The 21,408-nt window shown below is 33.5% G+C and overlaps 1 protein-coding gene across 2 annotated transcripts in view; it reads left to right on the forward strand.

Annotated features, from left to right (window-relative positions):
* SKOR2 (SKI family transcriptional corepressor 2) overlaps positions 1-21,408 on the forward strand; it is a 49,779-nt gene that overhangs the window by 8,167 nt on the left and 20,204 nt on the right. For both annotated transcript variants that reach the window (XM_074201739.1, XM_074201740.1), the window contains 2 exons: positions 10,038-10,103; positions 10,478-10,576. In XM_074201739.1, coding sequence (XP_074057840.1) covers positions 10,038-10,103; positions 10,478-10,576 — 165 coding nt within the window. The remainder of the gene's footprint in view (positions 1-10,037; positions 10,104-10,477; positions 10,577-21,408) is intronic.

Below are 21,408 nucleotides of genomic sequence, written 5' to 3' on the forward strand. Positions count from 1 at the left end.
CAAGGAAGATCATTACCTCAATAATTTATCATTTTAGAGATTTCCCTGGGGCATTGGGAGGTTAAGGAATTTGCACAGCCAGTATGGGAGGTTTGAACTCAGGTCTTCCTAACTGGAAGGCCAATGGATCCATTGGATCCATTAGGCTTAATTTGCATTCAAATTATTTTATAATAGCTATCATTTAGGGTATTATAGATGATTTCTGAAAGCAATAGGAACAAATAGAAGATCACATAAATAGAAAAAGGATGACAGCTTTCCATTTCCTCTTCAGTTCTTCACTGGAAAATGTTTATAACAATATTAAAAAAAAAATGACCAGGAGGGCTAGATTCTAAAACTCTTAATTGCTACATAATTTTGGATAATTTATACATCCATAAAAGGAATAATACCTTTACTTTTGGTTCTCTTAGATAGTATGAGAATGGGTTATATTAGGTTAATGCCTATAATGTATTTTGAATGCCTTCCAACTAAATGTGATTCTCCTTTGTGTTTAGAATCTTCATTGATGAAAACTATTTTATTTAGTTTATTAAACTTTCTCATTTCTAATATCTAATTTTCAAAAATCCCATTCAATTAAAAAGGTCAGGGAAATCAGAATAAACCTTTAGTATCACAGCATCACAACTGACATTTCTCAAACCTGAGAGAATTCTAAATAGACTTTAAACATACTAAACAAAGATATTGATTATATATATTTTTTTTTCTCCAAGAAGCTATGAGTAGGAAATTGGCAATAAAATTTCCTCATACATAAATTGCAAAGTTTCATGTGACTCCTACCTAATTCACCATTAGACCCATAGGTAATACTTAATCTTGTTCTCCTTCTTCCAAGCTAATGGTGTTAATATTTTAGTTAGTTTATGCTTTAGCATGTCATGGATATAGCAATATTGATTTTCTTTTCCCATGTCTGTCTTGTGACCTCACTAAAGTGATAAACAGCACAAGGAAAGAGTCAGAGTTAGAATTCAACACTAAAAAAAATGAATAAAAATTCATGTCCCAACTGAAAGGGGAAAATATATATACATACATATTTGTATGTGTATATGTATATATACATATATATATATATATAAATGTTTGTGGAATTTAGTTTTTTGGCATCAAAGCAGCATTATTTTTTAAAATCCATCATGAATCATGCCTTGCCCTTAATTTTAGAAAATTCTTGGCTCTCTTCATTAAATAAAAGTATAATTTGATAGTAGGAATAATGACAATAACAGCAGTGCTTTACAGATATTATCTCATTTTATCCTCAAAATAGGTTCCATTATTAACCCCATTTTATAGTTGAGGAAACTGAAGTAGAGGTTAAATGACATGCCTAGGGTCACACAGCTAAGAAGGTTTTCTGAACTCAGGTCTTGCTAACTCTAGGTCTAACACTATTCATAGACCACCCACTTAAAATAGATAAATTAATCCTTTCCCTCAATCAAATACAATTTTCCATTTTCTTTTTTAAAAATCATCTATTCCAGAAACGATTAAATCAAGATCAGTTGTTAACATTCCAATTCACTAGACGGTCCAGAAATGTTTCTCTCTTTTCTTAATGACTGTAGAGATCCAATGTTTCAATGGCAGAGACAGGGTCTAGCCTTGAGCTGAAGCTGATCATAAAAATCATAAAATGTCAATGCTAAAAGAAAAGAGAAGTGACTTGATCCAAGTGAATAGCTAGAACTAAAATAAACCTCAGATCTCCCAGCTTCAGGTCCAGGGCTCTTTCAACTATAGCATCTTCCCTGATGCAGGGAAGTAGAATAGCTTCCCAAAGTCAGTGATGGAGTAGGAAGTACAGAATGGGCAAAGGATATGGAGACTACTTTTGTTTACATTTCTTTTTGCCTCAGACTCTTTTCATCTAAAATCTACATCTTATGCTATTGTACATGATGTTAGTAGTTTCTACCTGCAGTGTTCTACAGAACACCAGACGTAGATATTTATTTAGAAGCATCTGGATAGATAACTGAATTTCTTTTTTACCCTTTTAGATATTGCACTTCTTATGAATGTAGCCTGAAGGGAAAAATAACTTCATTTAACGAATTCACATTTTAATGTGTGAATATATTTCTTAGTATATGCTTCCCTTTGTGGTCAAATATAACCAGAATTATCATAGTGGAAGGATGTGAATCAGTGAGAATATGCAAGTAGCAGATTGGTGAAGGGAACTATGTTGTTGATGGAATTGGTCAAACTGGGATTAGAATTGAGGTCCAAATGATTCATTGGCCTTAGTGTCAGGAGACCTCAATTCTAATCCCAGCTTGATCAATTCAATCAACAGCAACAATAGCTAACATTTATTTAGTGTTTTATGTTTTATACTTAAGGTAGCTCCAGGCAACTGTCTAAAATTATAAATTGCAGAGAAAGGGTTGACTTGCATTGGTAGAAGGCATTCCTCATGAATTAGTATACTTCATATACTAATGAAATCCTAGCTTTAGTACATATCTCTTTAAGGATTACAAAGATTTTTACATGCATTGTCTCATTTGTTCCTCATAATAATTCTATGAAGTAGGTCCTAATATTATCTCCATTTTAGATATCAAAGAAGTTAATATATAAAGTCTTCCTGATCCCAAATCCAGCAATCTTGTACAGTATCTAATAGGTTCAAGGCATTGAATGGGTTCAAGCCCCAAAGGAGCTTATGTCACTTGACCTTTCATTTAGTTCTTAGAAACAAAAACACCATAAACATCAAGCATTAATGTAATCAGAAAGAAATGAAAGTTTACGAATTTGAATCCTTGTTTTCATTTTAAGATCTAAACTATTGAGCATTTTTGTTTTGTTCATTTGGAGAAATCAAATTTTTTTTCAGATGTCATATGGAAATAAAACTGAGTTAGATCATTCTCTGGTGAAAAAAGAATTTCAGGGAGGAAGTAAAAATAGAGGCTAAGGTTGCATCAGAATGTATAAACAGATCCTAAATATTTCATTAAGAAAACAAGCAAGATCATGGGAATGAGCAAACATTCTAGAAGTCTATTTGCTGAATTGGGATGAATGCTTAATGGAGTTTATTAACATTCCTATTATGTGCTAGAAAAATATTCAATTCAGTTCGGTTCAACAAGGGTTTGTTGATTGCCCTCTATGTACCCATATGTACTTTCCTTTCTGGGGACCATGGGGAATATAAGAGAAAGTTTTGTCCTCAAGAAATTTATATTTCAATTTATTATGAGACAAAGCTAATATGAACAAAACTATTGGAAAGCAATAAATGACAATTTATCAATAGAAATAAAAGGAAGACCTGGGTTCAAATTATGCTTCTGACAATTACTAATTGTATGACTTGGGAAATTCATACCTCCATGTGATGCAGTCAACTCTGGTTCTTGAAATGCAACAATAACAAAGAAAACCACATAATTTGAAGAGGGTGTTAATTTCTCCTTAAGATATACTTTTCTCCTGGTTTACAAAGACTTTTACTATTTACTTATGACATTTATCCCCCCCCCCCATACCTCCTGCATTTCTAGGATCAATCCAGCTATCGAGGACAGATATAGGAGTGGGGTTGAAGCATTCATGAAAAACATTTTATGTACCCACTTATAGAGAGCAGCAGAGATGGTAGGAAAAACTGAGAACATATAACTGTTCAATTTCTAGCCTATAGCTTACCTCTATCTAGTATTGCATTTGTCAGCTCTGGGGCCCTCCTGCTATGGATTGATGTTGGCATAAACACTTTGACTGAGTATTTGCATTTTTAAGATGTCTTCTCTAATGAAACAATATAAATTATAACCCATTTAAACAGCACAGTAAAAATGTAAGTTTTCTACATTAGTAAACCTATATTCTAAAGCAAAACTAACCAGTAGATACCACCCCATGCACTGTATATTATATCCTCCCCCCAAAAAAAAAATTCATTCATTTCTAAGTTTAGAGTATCAGATAGATTTCTTCTAGAGTATTTCTTGGTCCATATTTCAAAATAGGTCTCTGAAAAAAGATGTTATTGCCATTATAAATCACCTATCCTCTTATTAGTCCATGTAATCAATTTTTCAAATATAAATTAAGTGACTTGTGCATTTTATTTTCACTTCAGAATTCTTTTTTTAAAGGAAGGAAAAATAGAGTAAACATTTCAATTTATGAATGGCCCCCTCACCTAAGGTTTCAGTAATTTGATATTTTAACCTGTTGAAACGTTTACAAAAATTGCATGTGCACCATTAGCTAAATCAAATACGTTTTGTTGTTTTTAACCTAATATTAAACTAATGTTTTCTTGGGTTTTTTTAACCATATGGAAAGCATTTACAGTACTAGTGATTCAAGTTCCCAGAGGTCATGTTTAACTACAGTTAACAATCTGGTTTCCATTGACTGAAAATATGCAGAAAAACAAGAGTCCAGTCACAGACAAAATGCAGCAGAAATTTACTTGGATTTATTTATCAAAGTTTAACCATTTTAAAAAATCCCCTTGTAACAGAAACATCTGAATCTCCTGAGCACTGTAATGGCAGATTTTACCCAGAAGGAGCAGAGACATATTAACATGAAATAGACACTGATGCAAAATAAAGCTTTCATGAAGCTGTATCCTGAAAAACAGAAATTAGTATTATCAGTGCATTTGCTTCGGTTTCCATTTGCTAGTTAAGTAGTCAGTCGTATTCATATCCACATAGAGCAATAGGCATGAATAGGAAAGGAAATAGCTTTTTTGAAAACATTCTATTTAAATTCTCAAATTTAATTCCTTTATTGAAGTGTACTTCTTTAAGAGAAATGGCACACCTAATCAAATCCTGTGACCAATAGGGATATTGGTTCTAATAATAAGAGCTAGCATTTATATCATTTTAAGGTATTACAAGGACATGTATATCACATCTCAATGGATGGCACAGATAGAAGATAGTAACTCAAATGTAGTTTTCAAAGAATAAACTTCTTCATTAAAATATAAAATGAAAACTAATGCTTAAATTATAGAGATAGATTTTCATCTGTTTATCAAGGATATATGAATTATATTCCAAGAGCAGGTGCATCTGATTCAGAGAAGTAATGATGTACATTGCAGATATATGTTCATGTGCATTTGTATTACATATATACATAATCATCTGAATTTATAAAATTAAATTCATTTAAACAAACATTCATAATGCATCTATATGCAAGGCAATATACCTTAGAATTCTATCAGGAGTTTAAAATTCTTCACAGACACTTCTTTATTTTCATGTTGTTTAGAGAGGTAAACTGTGTAAGATTAAAATACATATGAAAGCCAGAGAAAAAAGACATCAAAGGTATGATACCTTATATTTTGCTCTGTCATATATTTAGAAAGAGAGAACTTTAAAAGAATCTGTCATTATTTGTATGAACCCAAACGTGAAAAGACTAGGGGAAATCTCTTCCCTTTCCCCTCCCAGATATGGTGTCTTGGTCTCTTGGTCTCTGTGTGACAGGGTGGACCTCAAAGTGGAATAGCCCTTTATGGTATTTATGATGTTTGTCCCATATGTCAGGAGTATTGTGGATGACTTTGTCGGGAAAAGCCCATGTTCACTATAGAGTAAGCATTAAGTTTTTCTTCATTGCTGCAGCCTACATCTCAGCTCTGGTTGTATCTTCTTAGTGGTATAATTCTATTCTATGCCAACAACAAAAGATGCAGAAATAATGAGGGTGAATTTGATTGCTTCTTGGTTTGGAGTTTTGGGTGTTTTGGACTTTTTAGGGTTCGAAGTTATGATTCCAATTGTGTAAGAAACTTCCTCAATTAATGCATATGTGTAAAAGTTCTGAAATTTAAAGTCTTAGAAGATTGCCTGGGAATCCTGAAGGGAAAGTACTTGAAGCCAAGTCTTCCTGACTATGAAGCCAGTTCTCTGTCCACTACTCCATGCTGTCTGATGAATTCTAGTCTATCTAAAGAGCTTGCCCTTTCAATAATAAAAAGCTTAACAATAGTGGACATAGATTTGGTCAATAAACATCTACTAAGCATCTTCTCTATAACAGGCATGGGGGGGGGGTACCAATTTTAGCTAAGACAAGGCCATTGCTCTCATGTACCTGAAAGCTCTCATTCCTTTAAACATCCAGGTTCAAAATTCCAAATCATCCTTCTTCCCACTTTCTCACTCCAGCATCAAGTAAGTTGTCAATTGTACTTACAAAATACCTCTTGAATATAAATCTTTCTTCCCAATCATGGCATCATCACATCTTTCCTAGATTTTTGCCATCCATCCCACACACAACCAACCATGTAATCTTCCTAAGACAGAGATCTGACCTTGTAATGTCCTTGGTCAAAGTCTTCAATGACTTCTTATTAAATCTTGATTGAAATCTAAATTTCCTAATCTCACCTTTAAATCCATCCACCACTGGGATCCCACAGAAACTTATCAGAAATTTCATAATTTTCCCCTTCATGAAATCTCTAGCCATTTCTCCTACCTTCATATCTTTTTATAGGCTTTACTCCATATTGTCTACGGAATCAAGTATGAATGCTGATTTTGTTTTTTCTTTTTATAAACTTTCGATACAAGGGGAGATTTTCTCAAGTTGTTGGAGAGAAAGTCTTCCTCTCTAGTTTTATTTTTTAGCTTTCTTCAAGACTCAGCTTCAGTCTTGTCTTATATAAAGATTTCCCAGCTTCCCCAAGTTGTTAGTTATCTCTCCTCAAATTACTTTGTATTCACTTATCTTTCTTTACATGTGAACTCTTCTAGGAGAGTGTAAGTTCTCTAACTGCAGATTCTATTTTATTTTTCCTTTTGTATTTCCAGCCATGCCACATATTAGGCATTTCATAAAGATTTATTGGATTTGGATTGAATTAAATATTGGATGTACTAGGGAGGTGGAAAAACAAATTTTCTAGTTGATATCTGAGAGAGAAAATGTGACCAGCCCAGGAATGGTAAAAACTTCATGGAGAAAATAGTATATGAGTTGAAGACGAATTTTATAGGCAAAGAAACACAGGAGTATATTCTAGAGATACCAGTGTGAGCAAATGCATGGCTGTGGGATACTCCATGGGCAAAGGCTTTGGGGTGGGAAAGCATCATTTTTTCTGAAACAAAAAGTCCATGTCACAGAAAAGTATGGGATAAGCTTGAAAGGCAAGATGGTGCCAGATTATAGGGAATTTTTTAAGGCAAAGATGTTTGAATTTTGCTCATAAATCAATGGAAAGTCATTAGATAGAGTTTTTTGTCTTTTTATTATTTGGGGTCTTTTGTTTATGCATAACTTTGATGCTTGTCACCTGTATAACTTTGGACAAGTCACTTAACCAACCTGGGGTTCAGTTTCCTTATATATAAAATGTAGGGATTGAACCAAATGACTCTGAAGTTCTTTCTACCTCTTGAACTATCATCCTGTGATTCTATAATTCTATATTCCTCTTTCTATATTCAGTAAAGATTTACTTATACTAAGTGGTTTTCCATGTTTGATAGTGTATGCAGAATTCCACAATTATCATCCCTTACCTCTCCAATGAAAGGAGGAAGGAGATATGGTTTCTCAACTCCTCTACAAACTAATCTTGGTTTTTATAATTACAGCAAGTTCCATTTCATTTTATTATCTTTCCATTTCCCTCATGCTTACTGTTTTTCTAGTTTATCACTGAAGACTGAGCAAAGGAATGAAAACAACTAATGCTATGCCTAGAGGAGATACTTGTGGTAACAGTATTAGATATTGGAGAAAAGAGAGCTCAGAGGACAGGGCAGGACAGGAGAGAGAACTATTTTTTTTGCAAGGCAATGGGGTTAAGTGGCTTGCCCAAGGCCACACAGCTAGGTAATTATTAAGTGTCTGAGGCCAAATTTGAACTCAGGTACTCCTGACTCCAGGGCTGGTGTTCTATCTACTGTGCCACCTAGCCGCCCCGAGAGAAGAACTATTGAGCATGTCCCAGTACCAACTTGGCAGTCACTGGAATAAAGACAAGTTATTCTTGGGATACAATTCATTAACTATGAGGGGTGAGGGAAAGGAAAGAGTTAAAGATAAGATTATGAACATGGAAGGCAGAATAATAACACAGATTAAAATAGGAAAGTCAGAAGAAGCTACAGGCTTAGGGGACAAATCATAAACTTGGTTTGGGACACACTAAGTTTGAGATGGCTGTGGTATAATATTTGTTCTCAGAGGCAGGGAATCTAAGTTCAATTCGCACTTCTGATACTACTTGTGTGGTCCTAGGCATGCAAATTAATTTCTCTTGGCCTTAATGTCCTCATACATAAAATAAGGAGGTTGGACCAGATTGCCTATGAGGTCTAGAACTATAATCCTTTAATCCAGAAGTTCTTCACCTTTTTTTGTATCATTGACCCCTATTTGGCAATCTGGTAAAACCTATGAAGTCCTCAGAATAAGGTTTGGGTTTTGTTTGTTTGTTTGTTTGGGTTTTTTGTGAGGCAATGGAATTAGACTTGCCCAATGCCCCACAGTTAGGTAATTGTTAAGTGTTTGAGGCCCTGTTTGAACCCAAGTCCTCCTGACACCAGGGCCAGTGCTCTTTCCACCACCTAGCCACCCCTAGAATAAGAATTTTAAATGCATAAAATAAAATACTTCAAATTACAAAAGAAACCAATCATTTTGAAATACAATCATCTATCTATCTATCTAAAGTTCCCTATCTATTGTCAGATATGTGAATCTGGAATTCATATTCCAGAAAGGTCGTTGCTTAAATTATAGACTCAGAATTTAGATAGATGATAGATAGATAGATGTATATGTGCGTATAAATATGTATATACATATATAGAGAGAGAAAGATAGCATTTGAAAGAATGAAAGTCAATAAGATCATTACTGTATAGTGTTGAGAAAGAAGTTTTGTCTTATGATTTTATAGCTAGGTTTACATAACCCTAAACATCCAGATGAAAATGAAAAATTCAATCAGCTTTGTGAAAGGAAACTGAAGTTTTGAATTATCTGGTTAGCTGAATAATTGAATTTTTCAGTTTTCATTAGATTTTTTGAGTTAGGTTGATGAAGTTTGTGACTAAAGATCAATAATTTTCCATAGCTGTCATCCATCCTCTTATTTAATACATAACTTGGAAAATAAGTACAAATACAAGGCTTTGTCTATATAACTTTAAGGGTTTGGGGGCAGGAGTGAGAGGTTTTGATCAAAGATAGGTGATTAGATGGCTATGGGTAAACTGCTGAAATGTATTTAGTAATAAATACCATATGATGATTTAATCAGTTTTTTTAATTATTACTTGAGAAAAACTTCCAGATTTAAAAATTCTCTCCCACTCATATCTCTTTTTTCTCAACCCCCAAGATTTGTATAGATCAAAAAAAAAAGGAAACTTTTGCCCATTCTGTCCTTTCTTTGCCAAACTTTGTTTCTATAGAGGTGATATCCCAATACTAATATACAAATGAGATTATATATGTAGAACACTTTAGAAACTTTTAAGGTGCTAAATAAAAATATAAACATGTATAATTGTTGTTAATGCCATTATGGACATAGGCATGCATGGATCATGGACTAATGTTTCTCCACCAACATACTCAGACCCAACTCTGTGTACCCATAGATCTGGGTAAAGAATTTTGCCTTTATTTTTTCCAAGAATTTTTTTTTATTAAATCCAAAGCAAACATCATTTTGATTTTTAAAGTAAAAACCTCCTCTTCTGGCTCTAGTGTTTAACCAGTTGAAAATATAATGAACTTTTTAATAAGGCCATGAATGAAGGGTAAAGACAAGAATTTCACATCACAACTCATTGAGGCTAAAATCTATTTCGTTTTCTTCTCATTCCTAATGGTTCCAAGTGAAAAAAAACTGCAAAAGGCAATATTCGTAAGTATTTCTAATCCAATTCCTAATGTTAAATCTTTTCAGATTTTCAAAGAAAATGAAAAGCAAAACTAACAGAAAATAATTTGTTTTTAATAATATTTTTCTTCCTTTTATTAAGGTGAACACACACAAGAAACCAATTCACCACATTCTCTCAAAAAGGATGTAGAAAATATGGGAAAAGGTAAAAAAAGTTTAAATTCCATAAACTTCATAGTTTTAAAAGACTACAGATAATAGGAGGATATTTTTGTTCTGTACCATATTTTAAACTTGACAAGCAACATATGAATAATATATGGACCATTGGGTGGATATAATTGAGATTAATGCATACATATCAATCAATACATGACACTGTAATATAATACTTTAAAATAATACATTACATTGATTTATATTCATGGATTTCTGCACAAAATCCATCCTGTGTCTATGCAACACTTTTTAAACTGGTAAAATATTTTGTCTTATAATAATAAATTGCCGTATAGAACAGTTCTCTGGAGGGTTATTTGTAAAGATTAGTAAAATGACTCTTCTTTTTTTCTTTATTAGAAGAACTTCAGAAGGTTTTGTTTGAACAAATAGACCTACGGAGACGACTAGAACAAGAATTCCAAGTCTTAAAAGGAAATGCATCTTTTCCAGTGTTCAGTAAGAAATTATTTATATTTCTTTGCTTTCATGATATTTCCTAATATTATGTAGCTAAGATTTCTATAGAGGTTGCTTGGCAAAGAGGAAAGAAACTGAATTGGAGCTCAGATGACTTGGGTCCAAATCCTAGCTCACCATCAGTTATGTGTATAACCTTGGAGCACTACTCTTGCTCTGATTAAATAGACCCGACTCCCTCACAGGGATGTCAAGATACATATTTGTATTTTAATTTGTATCTTTTGAAATTAAATCAGTTTGTAGAGAGGTTTTTGTCATTTAGTTTTTTCAATAATTTTATTGTCAACCAACCTTCTTTCCATCCCCATCACAGACTTTAGTCATTGTGGAATATCACAAATCTAGAGTTGGTAATTCCTTACAAGTTAAGCAATGAATTGACACCCAGAAAAGAGCTTTTCAATAGTCATGATACCACTGATACTCCAACTATGAAGGCTGTAGACCTTGAGTGTCACTTTCAAATGCAACTACAAGAGTTGCCTCAATCTTAAATTACACCATAACTAAATAATGTAGTCACCACTGAACCATAAAAGAGACTGAACAGAAGGGAAAGACAAAATAACTTAATGGTGAAAAAAATTAGACTAAGGAAAGATAGCTGATAGAAGTTCATTAGTCGTAATTTCCCTTTTTGATCCTGGAAGAAGAAATGTTGTTTGGAAATTCCATTGGCTAGGCTTAGAGAAAGATAAGTGGAGCTCAAGAATTGGGCATGGTGTATGATAATATAAATAGACTAAAGGAAAACAGAATAATTCTTGAAGATAAATGAGAGCTGGGACTTGTCCAAGGTCTCAAAGTTAGATAATGGTGTATTTAGGACTTGATTCCAGGTCTATTGACTTAGGTCAGATTTCGATGACACAAAGGAAAAAAATATATTTTAAAGGAAATCTAGACTAAGTAGATTTCTTAAAATGGATCAGAAAAAGAAGTTGAATGATATTGAATAAATTTGCCATGTAAGGACAAATAAAAACCAGTAAGTAATCTTTGTAAGAGAAGGTGACAACACAGTTGTCAAAATGGCTTAATGTCATGTTTCTGTTTTGGACAGTGAGACCAATTGTCTTTTGATCCCTCATATATGATTACCCATCCCCCCCCCATGAAATTGATTTTTGTTCAATTTATCTCATTTAGATAAAACAAAATAGAGGTTGATTATTTTTTAGTAATTAAACAATTTGTAACTTTCAAATGATTATCCTTATTAACTCAGACAGCACTCATAGTATTTGCAAAACAATATTTAAAAAAGGAGAAAGAAAATCACATAGTAACACCTGCCAGTTTCAATTCAAGTCTATCATTTATCCTTTTTATCTGCACTAAAATGAATACTCCGTCATCGCTATGTATATAAACACTCCAATTAAACCACATAAAATGCAGCACTCTTTTTTCATCTACATCATATTCCACTGACCAAGGAAGTGGCATGTATGTACCCAAGCTTGAATTATATGTGGTTTAGACACACCACAAAAGAGCAGTCAATTTTATCCCTGATTAAAATAGCAAATATGTATTATGTGCTCTTTAACAGAAGGTGAGGGGCCATAAGACCAGCTGACAGATTTAGATTTACTCCAATGAATCAGCATAAGGGGAAAACCAAACCGAGTAAAAAGAAAGAAAGAAAGAAATAGTCTATCCGGGAATCAAGAAAACATAAAAGAACCCCGATGAGAAGGTTTTAGTAGGAGGTGGCATTCCCGGAATACCAATATGAACAGAGATTAAATGAACAGTAAACAAAGAATCAAAATCATTACAGTTAAAATGCAGGTGTATTGGGCCCCCAGAGACCATCCATATTGAGTTTAGAGTCTGGGTTTCAGAATTGGGTCCAGGGCTCCTGAATTTGCATCAATTTCATGCAAGGGTTTTCTATGATAAAAGATGTTCTTAAGTTAAGAGGATTAAGAACCAAGGGTTAGGAGAAGGATGGGTTCCAATTTGGAAATATTATATATACATACATATATATTGTCTAGATATATATGTGTATACCAATGTACATATGTATATAATTACCTAGCTATACATATATCAAGGCAAAGAAGAAGGAACAAGTAAATCTTTGAGGCAAAGAAATTGTGAGGGGGAAATATCAACCTAGAGATATTTACTACATATTCACAAACATGCATATCTGCAGATATCTTTCTTTCTATCTATATTAAATGCTTTTGGGGAGGAGAAATTAGCATAATACTGAGGTGGAATCAAGATGTAGATAAGTGTCATAAAGGGTACACACCCTACCGTAGAACAGAAAGTAGAGGAGCCTTGGTCCTCTGGTCAGTGCCCATCTTTTTCATTTATTGTTATTCAGACATTGTTCAGTCATGTCCAGCTCTCCATGACCCCATTTGGGGTTTTTCTTGTCAAAAATACTGGAGATATATCTTTCTTTCTTCCTTTCTCCAACTCATTTTATAAATGAGGAAACTGAGGCAAACAGGGTTATGTGACTTGCCCAGGGACACACACTTTTAAAGTGTCTGAAGCCAAATTTGAACTTAGGTCTTCCTGATTTCAGGCCCTGCACTATATCAACCTCACTGCCTAGTTGGCTATCATACCCTTTGCAATACATCAATAGATTTATTACTATTCCCAGATTATGAGGGGAAAAGAAGAAGGAGAGCGAAAGGGGGAAAGCAGAATAAAGGTTGAAAGGATGGCACTGTGCAGCAGTTGGACAAATATTTATGCTAGGAAAAATTGGAAATTACCTGACTGTTAGGTAGGTCCTGTTTCTTATTGGATGGAATGTGAAGCATGATACATAGGTAGGAGACATAAACCTAAGAAAGTTCTATCTAGAGACTCATTATTCCTAGTGGGGAAAAAAAGGGAGAAGTATCAGGACAGAAGGCAAGATTTTAAGGAAGCTTCATTTCCTGGTGGTTTACTAGATAGGTGGGAACATATACTATCATTATAGTATCTTTCCCCCTAAATCTCATTTTCCATTTAGAATATTATAATCTCAGGATGTATATTTGTCTATTCTGTTGCAAGGATTCTTTACCTTTTTGTGTCATGGACTCCTTATGCAGCCTTGTTAAGCCCATAGACTCTTCTCAGGTGTATGTTTTTAAATTCATAAAATAAAATACATAAGATTACAAAGGAAATAAATTAATATTGAGATATAATTATGTAAATTTTGGTTTTAAGTTCACCAATCTTAGATCAAAAGCCTTATTTTAGAAAGAATTTGAAAACTTTAATGTCAGAACAGAGAGAGATAGTACATACATTCTTAACTTTCAGGGGGTCTATGGATGGATTCTAGAGGGATCTTTGAACTTGGATGGGAGAAAATTTACATTTTTTACTTCGGCATAATTGGCTTCCTTTTTAATCCTATATATTTTCATGCATTTAAAAATTATTAACAAAATGATAAGAACCTCTGAGGTGGGGGGGGAAGAGAAATCATTGATCAAAGTCTGCTTTGACAAATGGGAGATATATTGTGTGTCATTTATGAAAATCTATAAATTGAGAAAGGGAGAAAGCTTGGGAAAAGCTTGTCAATGTGCTTTATTTGCTATAACAGCAAGACATGTGAATATAGAAGTCCTGTAGTGTCATAGTAAGTCATGAGATTGAATAATGATTGAAATTCATGTAACAGATTGCTAAACAGATTAAGTCTCTTCCCAACTATTCTCTTCTCATCAGTCAGTCTGTCAATAAGCATTAAATGAGCACCTACGATATACCAGGCATTATGCTAAGCACTGAAAATATAAATAAAGGCAAAATATAATTGTAAACAATTGTGTTCTCCAGGAGCTCACAGACTAATGAGAAAGACCCCATGCCAACATCTATGCATGCAAAACACACAAACAAGATAAACTAGAGATAATTAACATTTCTATCATCTTTTAATCTCCCATTTCTAGAAATCTCAGATATATTTTCCACATCCTCTGCTAGCATTATTCACAACAGTTCTATCGGAAAATCTCTATTTCACATCATATTATCTCAATATGGTCTTCAAGACCTTCCAGACTTTGATCCCAACTATTACCTATTACATTCCAATATATACATTCTGCTCTGCTTAGTTAGGTACTTCTGTCTTTGGAGCATGTCATTTCCATTCTTTTTTACTTTGCCTTTAATCATTCTCTTCTTCATTTACAGCATGCTGTCATTCCTCTCCTCTACTTTTCTAAAGAATAGTGATCACTTGATAAAGTATTATTAATCTATTGGGGGGGTGCCATTTCTGGACATACCCCCTCCCATGTAACAAAGAAAAATAGTTTGGCAAAACTGACAGATGTATTGACTGTGTTTGACAGTGTTTGAAACATCCTGAACCATATGTCTCCCATCTACTGAAAACAAAAGAATGTGTTTCATCACCAACCTTTGGGACCAAAATTATTCATTGCGTTTAATCTGATATAAGTTGCTTTTCATTGTTATTTTCCTTTATATTATTGTAGTTCTGATATATATTGTTCTCCTAGACCTGATTTCTTCCTTCTGTATCAGTTCATACAGATTTTCCCATATCTCTTTAATTCCTTGTTTTTATCATTTCTAACAACACAATGAATTGCATTCTGACCATTTACCACAAGTTATCTAACCATTCCCTAACTGGTAGACATCCAGTTAATTTCCAGTTTTTCCTAGCATAAAAAGTGCTATGAATATTTGGGCATATATGTGATTATTCTTTGTATTTTTAACTTCCTTATGTAAAGTAGAGAGTTGGATCAAAAAGTATGGACAACTTAGTGATTCTTCTCACATAATTCTCAATTATTTCTAGAGTAATTTGGCCAAATACCATTTCTAAAAACAGTGTATTAGTGGACTCATCTTCCCACATCACCTTCAGCACTGACTGTATTCATTTTTCATCATTTTTACCAATTTTATATGTGTGAGGTTAAACAGATATTTTCTCCAATATGTTTTATTTATTAAATATTAATTAATAATAACTATTTATCAATTACATGTAAAAAATTAACATTTAAAAATTTTTGAGCTCCATATTATCTCCATCCCTCTCTCTCCCCTCCCCTTTCCTCGAGAAGGCAAACAATTTGATATAGATTGCACATGTGAAGTCATACAAAATATATTCCCATATTAACCATGTTATAAAAGAAAACACAAAAAAAGAAAAATAAAGTAAAATGCTTTGCTTTGCATACAAACTCCATTAGTTCTTTCTCTGGAGATTACAAACATCTTTCATCGTAAGTTCTTTGGAATTGTCTTGGATCATTGTATTGATCAAAGTAACTAAATGATTCAGGGCAAATCATCATATAATATTGTTATTACCATAAATAATACTCTCCTGATTCTGCTTACTTCCCTTTATATCATATCATATAAGTCCAGATTTTTCTGAAATGATCCTGCCCATCATTTCTTTCTTTTTAAAAATTCATTATTTATTTTTAACATTGTCTTTCTTTTTAAATTTTGCAATCAAATTCTCTTCCACCCTCCCCTCATTCACTCACCGGGAAGGCAAGCAATACACTATTAATTAGACATATGAAATCATGCAAAATATATTTCCACATTAGTCATATTTCAAAAAAAGCAGAAAAAACAAGAACGTTATACTTCAATTTGCACTTAGAATTCATAAGATGTCTCTCTGAAGGTGGATAAAATTTTTTTCATCATGAGTCCTTTGGAATTGTCTTGAATCTTTGTACTGATCAGAGTAGTCAAGTCTTTCACATTTGATCATCATTACAACATTGCTATTACTGTGCCCAGTTATTTTCTGTTCTTTACTTTGCACCAGCTCATGTAGTTTTTGCCATGTTTTTGTGAAACCACACTCTTCATCATTTCCCAGAACACAATAGTACTCCATCGTAATCATATGCCACAACTTCTCCATTTGATGGATATCTTCTCAATTTCTTTTCCATCACAAAAAAAGATACTATAAATAGTTCTGTACATAAAGTCCTTTTTCTTTTTCTTTGATCTCCTTGAGATCCAGATCTTATATAATATTGCTCAGTGTAGTCCTTTGGCTACAATTCTAAACTGTTTTCCAGAATGGTTGGACCAGTTTACCATTTCAACATGAGTCTATTTCCCTTTCATTCCCTCCAGCATGTGTCATTTCTGATAGGTATTAAAGTGTCACCTCAGACACTTTTAATTTAATTTCAATTTAATTTCTCTAATCAATAGTGATTTAGATCATTTTATTTGACTAAAGATAGCTTTGATTTCTTCTTCTGAAACCTGCAAGTTTATATTCTTTGATCATTTTTCAATTGGGGAATGAATAGTTTTTATTTTTTATAAATTTAACTCAATTCTTTACTCAGTATAAATTTGAGGGGAGAAATGAGATTTATTCAGAGAAATTTACTGTAAAAATGTTTTATATTATTTCATTGTCTATAGGATCTCTTAGAAAAATGTAGTTTCTCTGATTATTCCTTTTAATTAGATCTGTTTTTGCTTTTAATTCATCTGAGATCATGATTGCTACTCCTGTCTTTTTTTAGTTCACCTAAAGCATATTAGATTATGCTTCAGCCCTTTATTTTAATTCTTGTGTGTTTTTCTATTTCAAATTTCTTGTAAATAATAAATTGCTGAATTCTGGTTTCTAATCCATTCTGGTATCCTCTTCCATTATATGGGTGAGCTCATTCCATTCACATTCACAGTTAAGGTTACTCACTATGAATTTCTCTTTATCCCTTTTTCTTCTTTTTCTTCTCTCTCTTTTTATCTTGTCCATTCTCAAAAGTCTATTTTGCTTCTAATCACTACCACCCTTAATCTGTCCTCTCTTTCATGATTCCCTCCCTTCTTTTATCTTTGACTCCTCCTATTTACCTGTTGGGTAAAACAGACTTCTAGATATAGATAGATAGATAGATAGATAGATAGATAGATAGATAGATAGATAGATAGATAGATATCTGTATATATGTATATATATAATATATGTTTGTATATGTATATATTCTTCCCTCTTTAAAACAATTCTAAAAAGAGTGAAGTTCAAGCATTATCTGCCATCCCCCTATTTCCTCTCTACTCCAAAAATTCTTCCTTGTATGCCTATACTATGTAAGAAAAAATTCTCCTTTCTCACTTTCCCTTATCTCTTCTCTCAGTTTATCCATCTTTTCATCTCTTAATTTTTTTGAGATCATTCCAATACAGTTAACTTATACCACACCCTCTATATTAAAAACTCCTTTTTAAGAGTTACAAGTTTTATCTTCCCATATAGGAATATAAGCAGTTTAAGTTTATGATTAGTTTTTCATGTTTACCTTTTTGTGCTTCTTTTGAGTATTATGTTTGAATTCAAATTTTATATTCAGTTCAGATCTTTTCATCAGAAATGCTTGAAAGTCTTCTATTTCATTAAATACCCATTTTTCCCCTAAAGGATTATACACAGTTTTGTTAAATAAGATATTTTTGATTGCAACCCTTTGCCTTGCAAAATATCAGCTTCCAAGCTTCCTGCTCCTTTAATCCAGAAGTTATTCAATCTTGTGCTATTCTTACTGCAGCTTCATAATATTTGAATTGTTTCTTTCTGGTTGCTTGAAGTATGTTCTCTTTGGAATTTGTCTATAATATTCTTGGAAGTTTTCATTTTTAGATCTCTTTCAAGAGCTGATCAATGGATTTTTTCAATTTCTATTTTTCCCTTTGGATCTAACATATCAGCACAGTTTTCCTTAATATTTTATTAAAATATAATATGTAGGCTCATTCTTATTCAATGCCTTTCAGGTAGTCCAATAATTCTTACATTATATCTCTTTGATCTATTTTCCAGGTCAGTTGTTTTTCTGATGTAATTTTTCACATTTTCCTTCTATTTTTTTCATTCTTTGCTTTATTGTTTCTTGACATTTCACAGAATCATTAACTTCTATTTGTCTAATTCTATTTGTTAATGAGCTATTTTCTTCAGTGACATTTTGTATCTCTTTCTTTCCATTTAGTCAGTTCTGCTTTTTTTAAGAGTTCTTTTCTTTAGTGAATTTTTGTGCCTCTTTTGTTATTATATCAGTTCCATTTCTAAGGTGTTATTTTTTCTGTGTTTGTTGTGCCTCTTTTATCAAACTATTAATTAATTTTTTATAATTTTCTTGTATCACTCTCATTTATTTTCCCATTTTTTCCTCTTCCACTATTATCTTTTTCTTTAACTCTTCCAGAAATTCTTGTTGAGCTTAGATTCAATTAGCTTTTATTCCTTGAGGCTTTATTTGTAGCCATTTTCACATTGTTGTCTTCTTCTGAGTCTTGGTCTTCCCTGCCACTGTGGTAGCTTTTTTTTTAGGGTTTTTCAAGGCAATGGGGTTAAATGGCTTGCCCCAGGCCACACAGCTAGGTTAAGTGTCTGAGGCTGGATTTGAACTCAGGTACTCCTGACTCCAGGGCCGGTTCTCTATCCACTGCATCACCTAGCACCCCTATGGTAGCTTCTTAAGGTCAAGTTCCAGGGTCGGGGGGTTGTTGTTGCTGTTTGCTCATTTTTCCAGCCTATTTCTTGACTTTGAGTTTTATGTTAAAATTGGGCTCAACTCACATGTGAGTAAGCACTATCCCAAGTTTCAGACTTTTTTTTAGGGGTTTTTTTTGCAAGGCAAATGGGGTTAAGTGGCTTCCCCAAGGCCACACAGCTAGGTAATTATTAAGTGTCTGAGACCGGATTTGAACCCAGGTACTCCTGAATCCAGAGCCAGTGCTTTATCCACTGCGCCACCTAGCCGCCCCAGTTTCAGACTGTTTTATGCTATTATTTTCAAGGCTAATTCTCAGGATCTGCAAGTTTTTGATACTTCCAAGATAGTCAATCCTAGGAGAGATATACCCACTCCTCTCCTGGCCTACACCCTGGTCTTTACCCAGGAAAAAAACCCCAGCAGTCACAAGGACTAGTGTTATCTTTGCTTTGGAACTGTTTTTAGGGCCCCTATTCTCTTGTGACTAACCCCTGGTACTCCTTTTCTGTGTTAGAACTGCAATCCAGTACTATATAAGGGCAATAGAGTTGCCAGTCAGTGCCAGCTATGTCCAGTACTAGCAAACAATTCCCTGTAATCATTGATCAAATGTTCTACCCTCTCTCCAACTATAGGTTGAGAGCTCCCAAAGCTCTCTGCTGCTGCTACTACTGTGGCTGCTGCTGCCACTACTGTGGCTGTTTCTGCCATCCCCCTGAGATTGTAGATTCTGGATAGGTTCCTACTCCAATGTTATAAACTTCTCCAGCCTGCTTCCTAAGTTTTCATAACCCTGAAAATTGGCTCTGCTGCTTCACATTTTGATTTGAAGTTTTATTTTAAAGTTGTTTGGAGGGAAATGTTGAGTTCTGCTGGGTTGTCTCTAATTCATCATCTGGCTTCTGCTCCTCAGAGATACATTTTTTTTCCATTGAAGATTTTATTTATTTTGAGTTTTACAATTTTTCCCCAATCTTACTTCCCTCCCCCCACCCCCACAGAAGGTAATTTGTCAGTCTTTACACTGTTTCAATGGTGTACATTGATCCAAATTGAGTGTGATGAAAGAGAAATCATATCCTTAAGGAAGAAACATAAAGTATAAGAGTTAACAAGATCAGAAAATAATATATCAAGGTTTTTTCCTAAATTAAAGGAAATAGTCCTTAGACTTTGTTCAAACTTAACAGTTCTTTATCTGGATTCAGATGTTATTCTCCATTGCAGACAGCCCCAAATTGTCCTTGATTGTTGCACTGATGAAATTAGTGAGTCCATGAAGTTTGATCATCGCCCCCATATTGCTGTAGGGTGTACAATGTTTTTCTGGTTCTGCTCATCTCACTCAGCATCAGTTCATGCAAATCCCTCCAAGCTTCCCTGAATTCCCATCCCTCCTGGTTTCTAATAGAACAATAGTGTTCCATGACATACATATAACACAGTTTGCTAAGCCATTCCCCAGTTGAAGGATATTTACTTGATTTCCAATTCTTTGCCACCACAAACAGGGCTGCTATGAATATTTTTGTACAAGTAATGTTTTTACCCTTTTTCATCATCTCTTCAGGGTATAGACCCAGTAGTGGTATTACTGGATCAAAGGGTATACACATTTTGTTACCCTTTGGGCATACTTCCAAATTTCTCTCCACAAAGGTTGAATGAGTTCACAGCTCCATATAGACCCAGTAGTGTTATTACTGGATCAAAGGGTATACACATTTTTGTTACCCTTTGGTCATACTTCCAAATTTCTCTCCAGAAAGGTTGAATGAGTTCACAGCTCAGAGATACCTTAATTTGAATATTTACTATGAATTATTTGAAGCATTTTTTCTAGATGATTATTGTTCATTTACATTTCCTCTTTTGTTATATATCCTGACCATATTTCTGCCAAAACTGGCCCTTCATCTTTGATATTTATTTCATGTACCTATACATTTTGGATATTAGACTTTTAGCATTGATATCTGATTTAAAGTTTTTTCCCCCATTCTAGCCTTTCTTGTACTGGTTGCATTGCTTTTGTTCATTCTAAAGTATTTCAATTATATTTAATCACAATTTTTCATTTTAGTTTTGTTATTTCCTCTATAAATCAATTGATCAAGAAGCATTTTTAGGTACCTATTATTTACTATGTGCTTCTCTAAGTTCTGAGATGCAAAGATACAAATATAACCATATCTACCATCAAGACTTTACTGTCTAATAGCAGAGATAACATGATATAAATCAGGGTCCCTTGCTTGTGAAAAGTATTCCCTTTCCTCTGTA

Source organism: Macrotis lagotis, chromosome X (assembly GCF_037893015.1).
Source record: "Macrotis lagotis isolate mMagLag1 chromosome X, bilby.v1.9.chrom.fasta, whole genome shotgun sequence".
In the NCBI taxonomy this organism is placed as follows: Eukaryota; Metazoa; Chordata; class Mammalia; order Peramelemorphia; family Peramelidae; genus Macrotis; species Macrotis lagotis.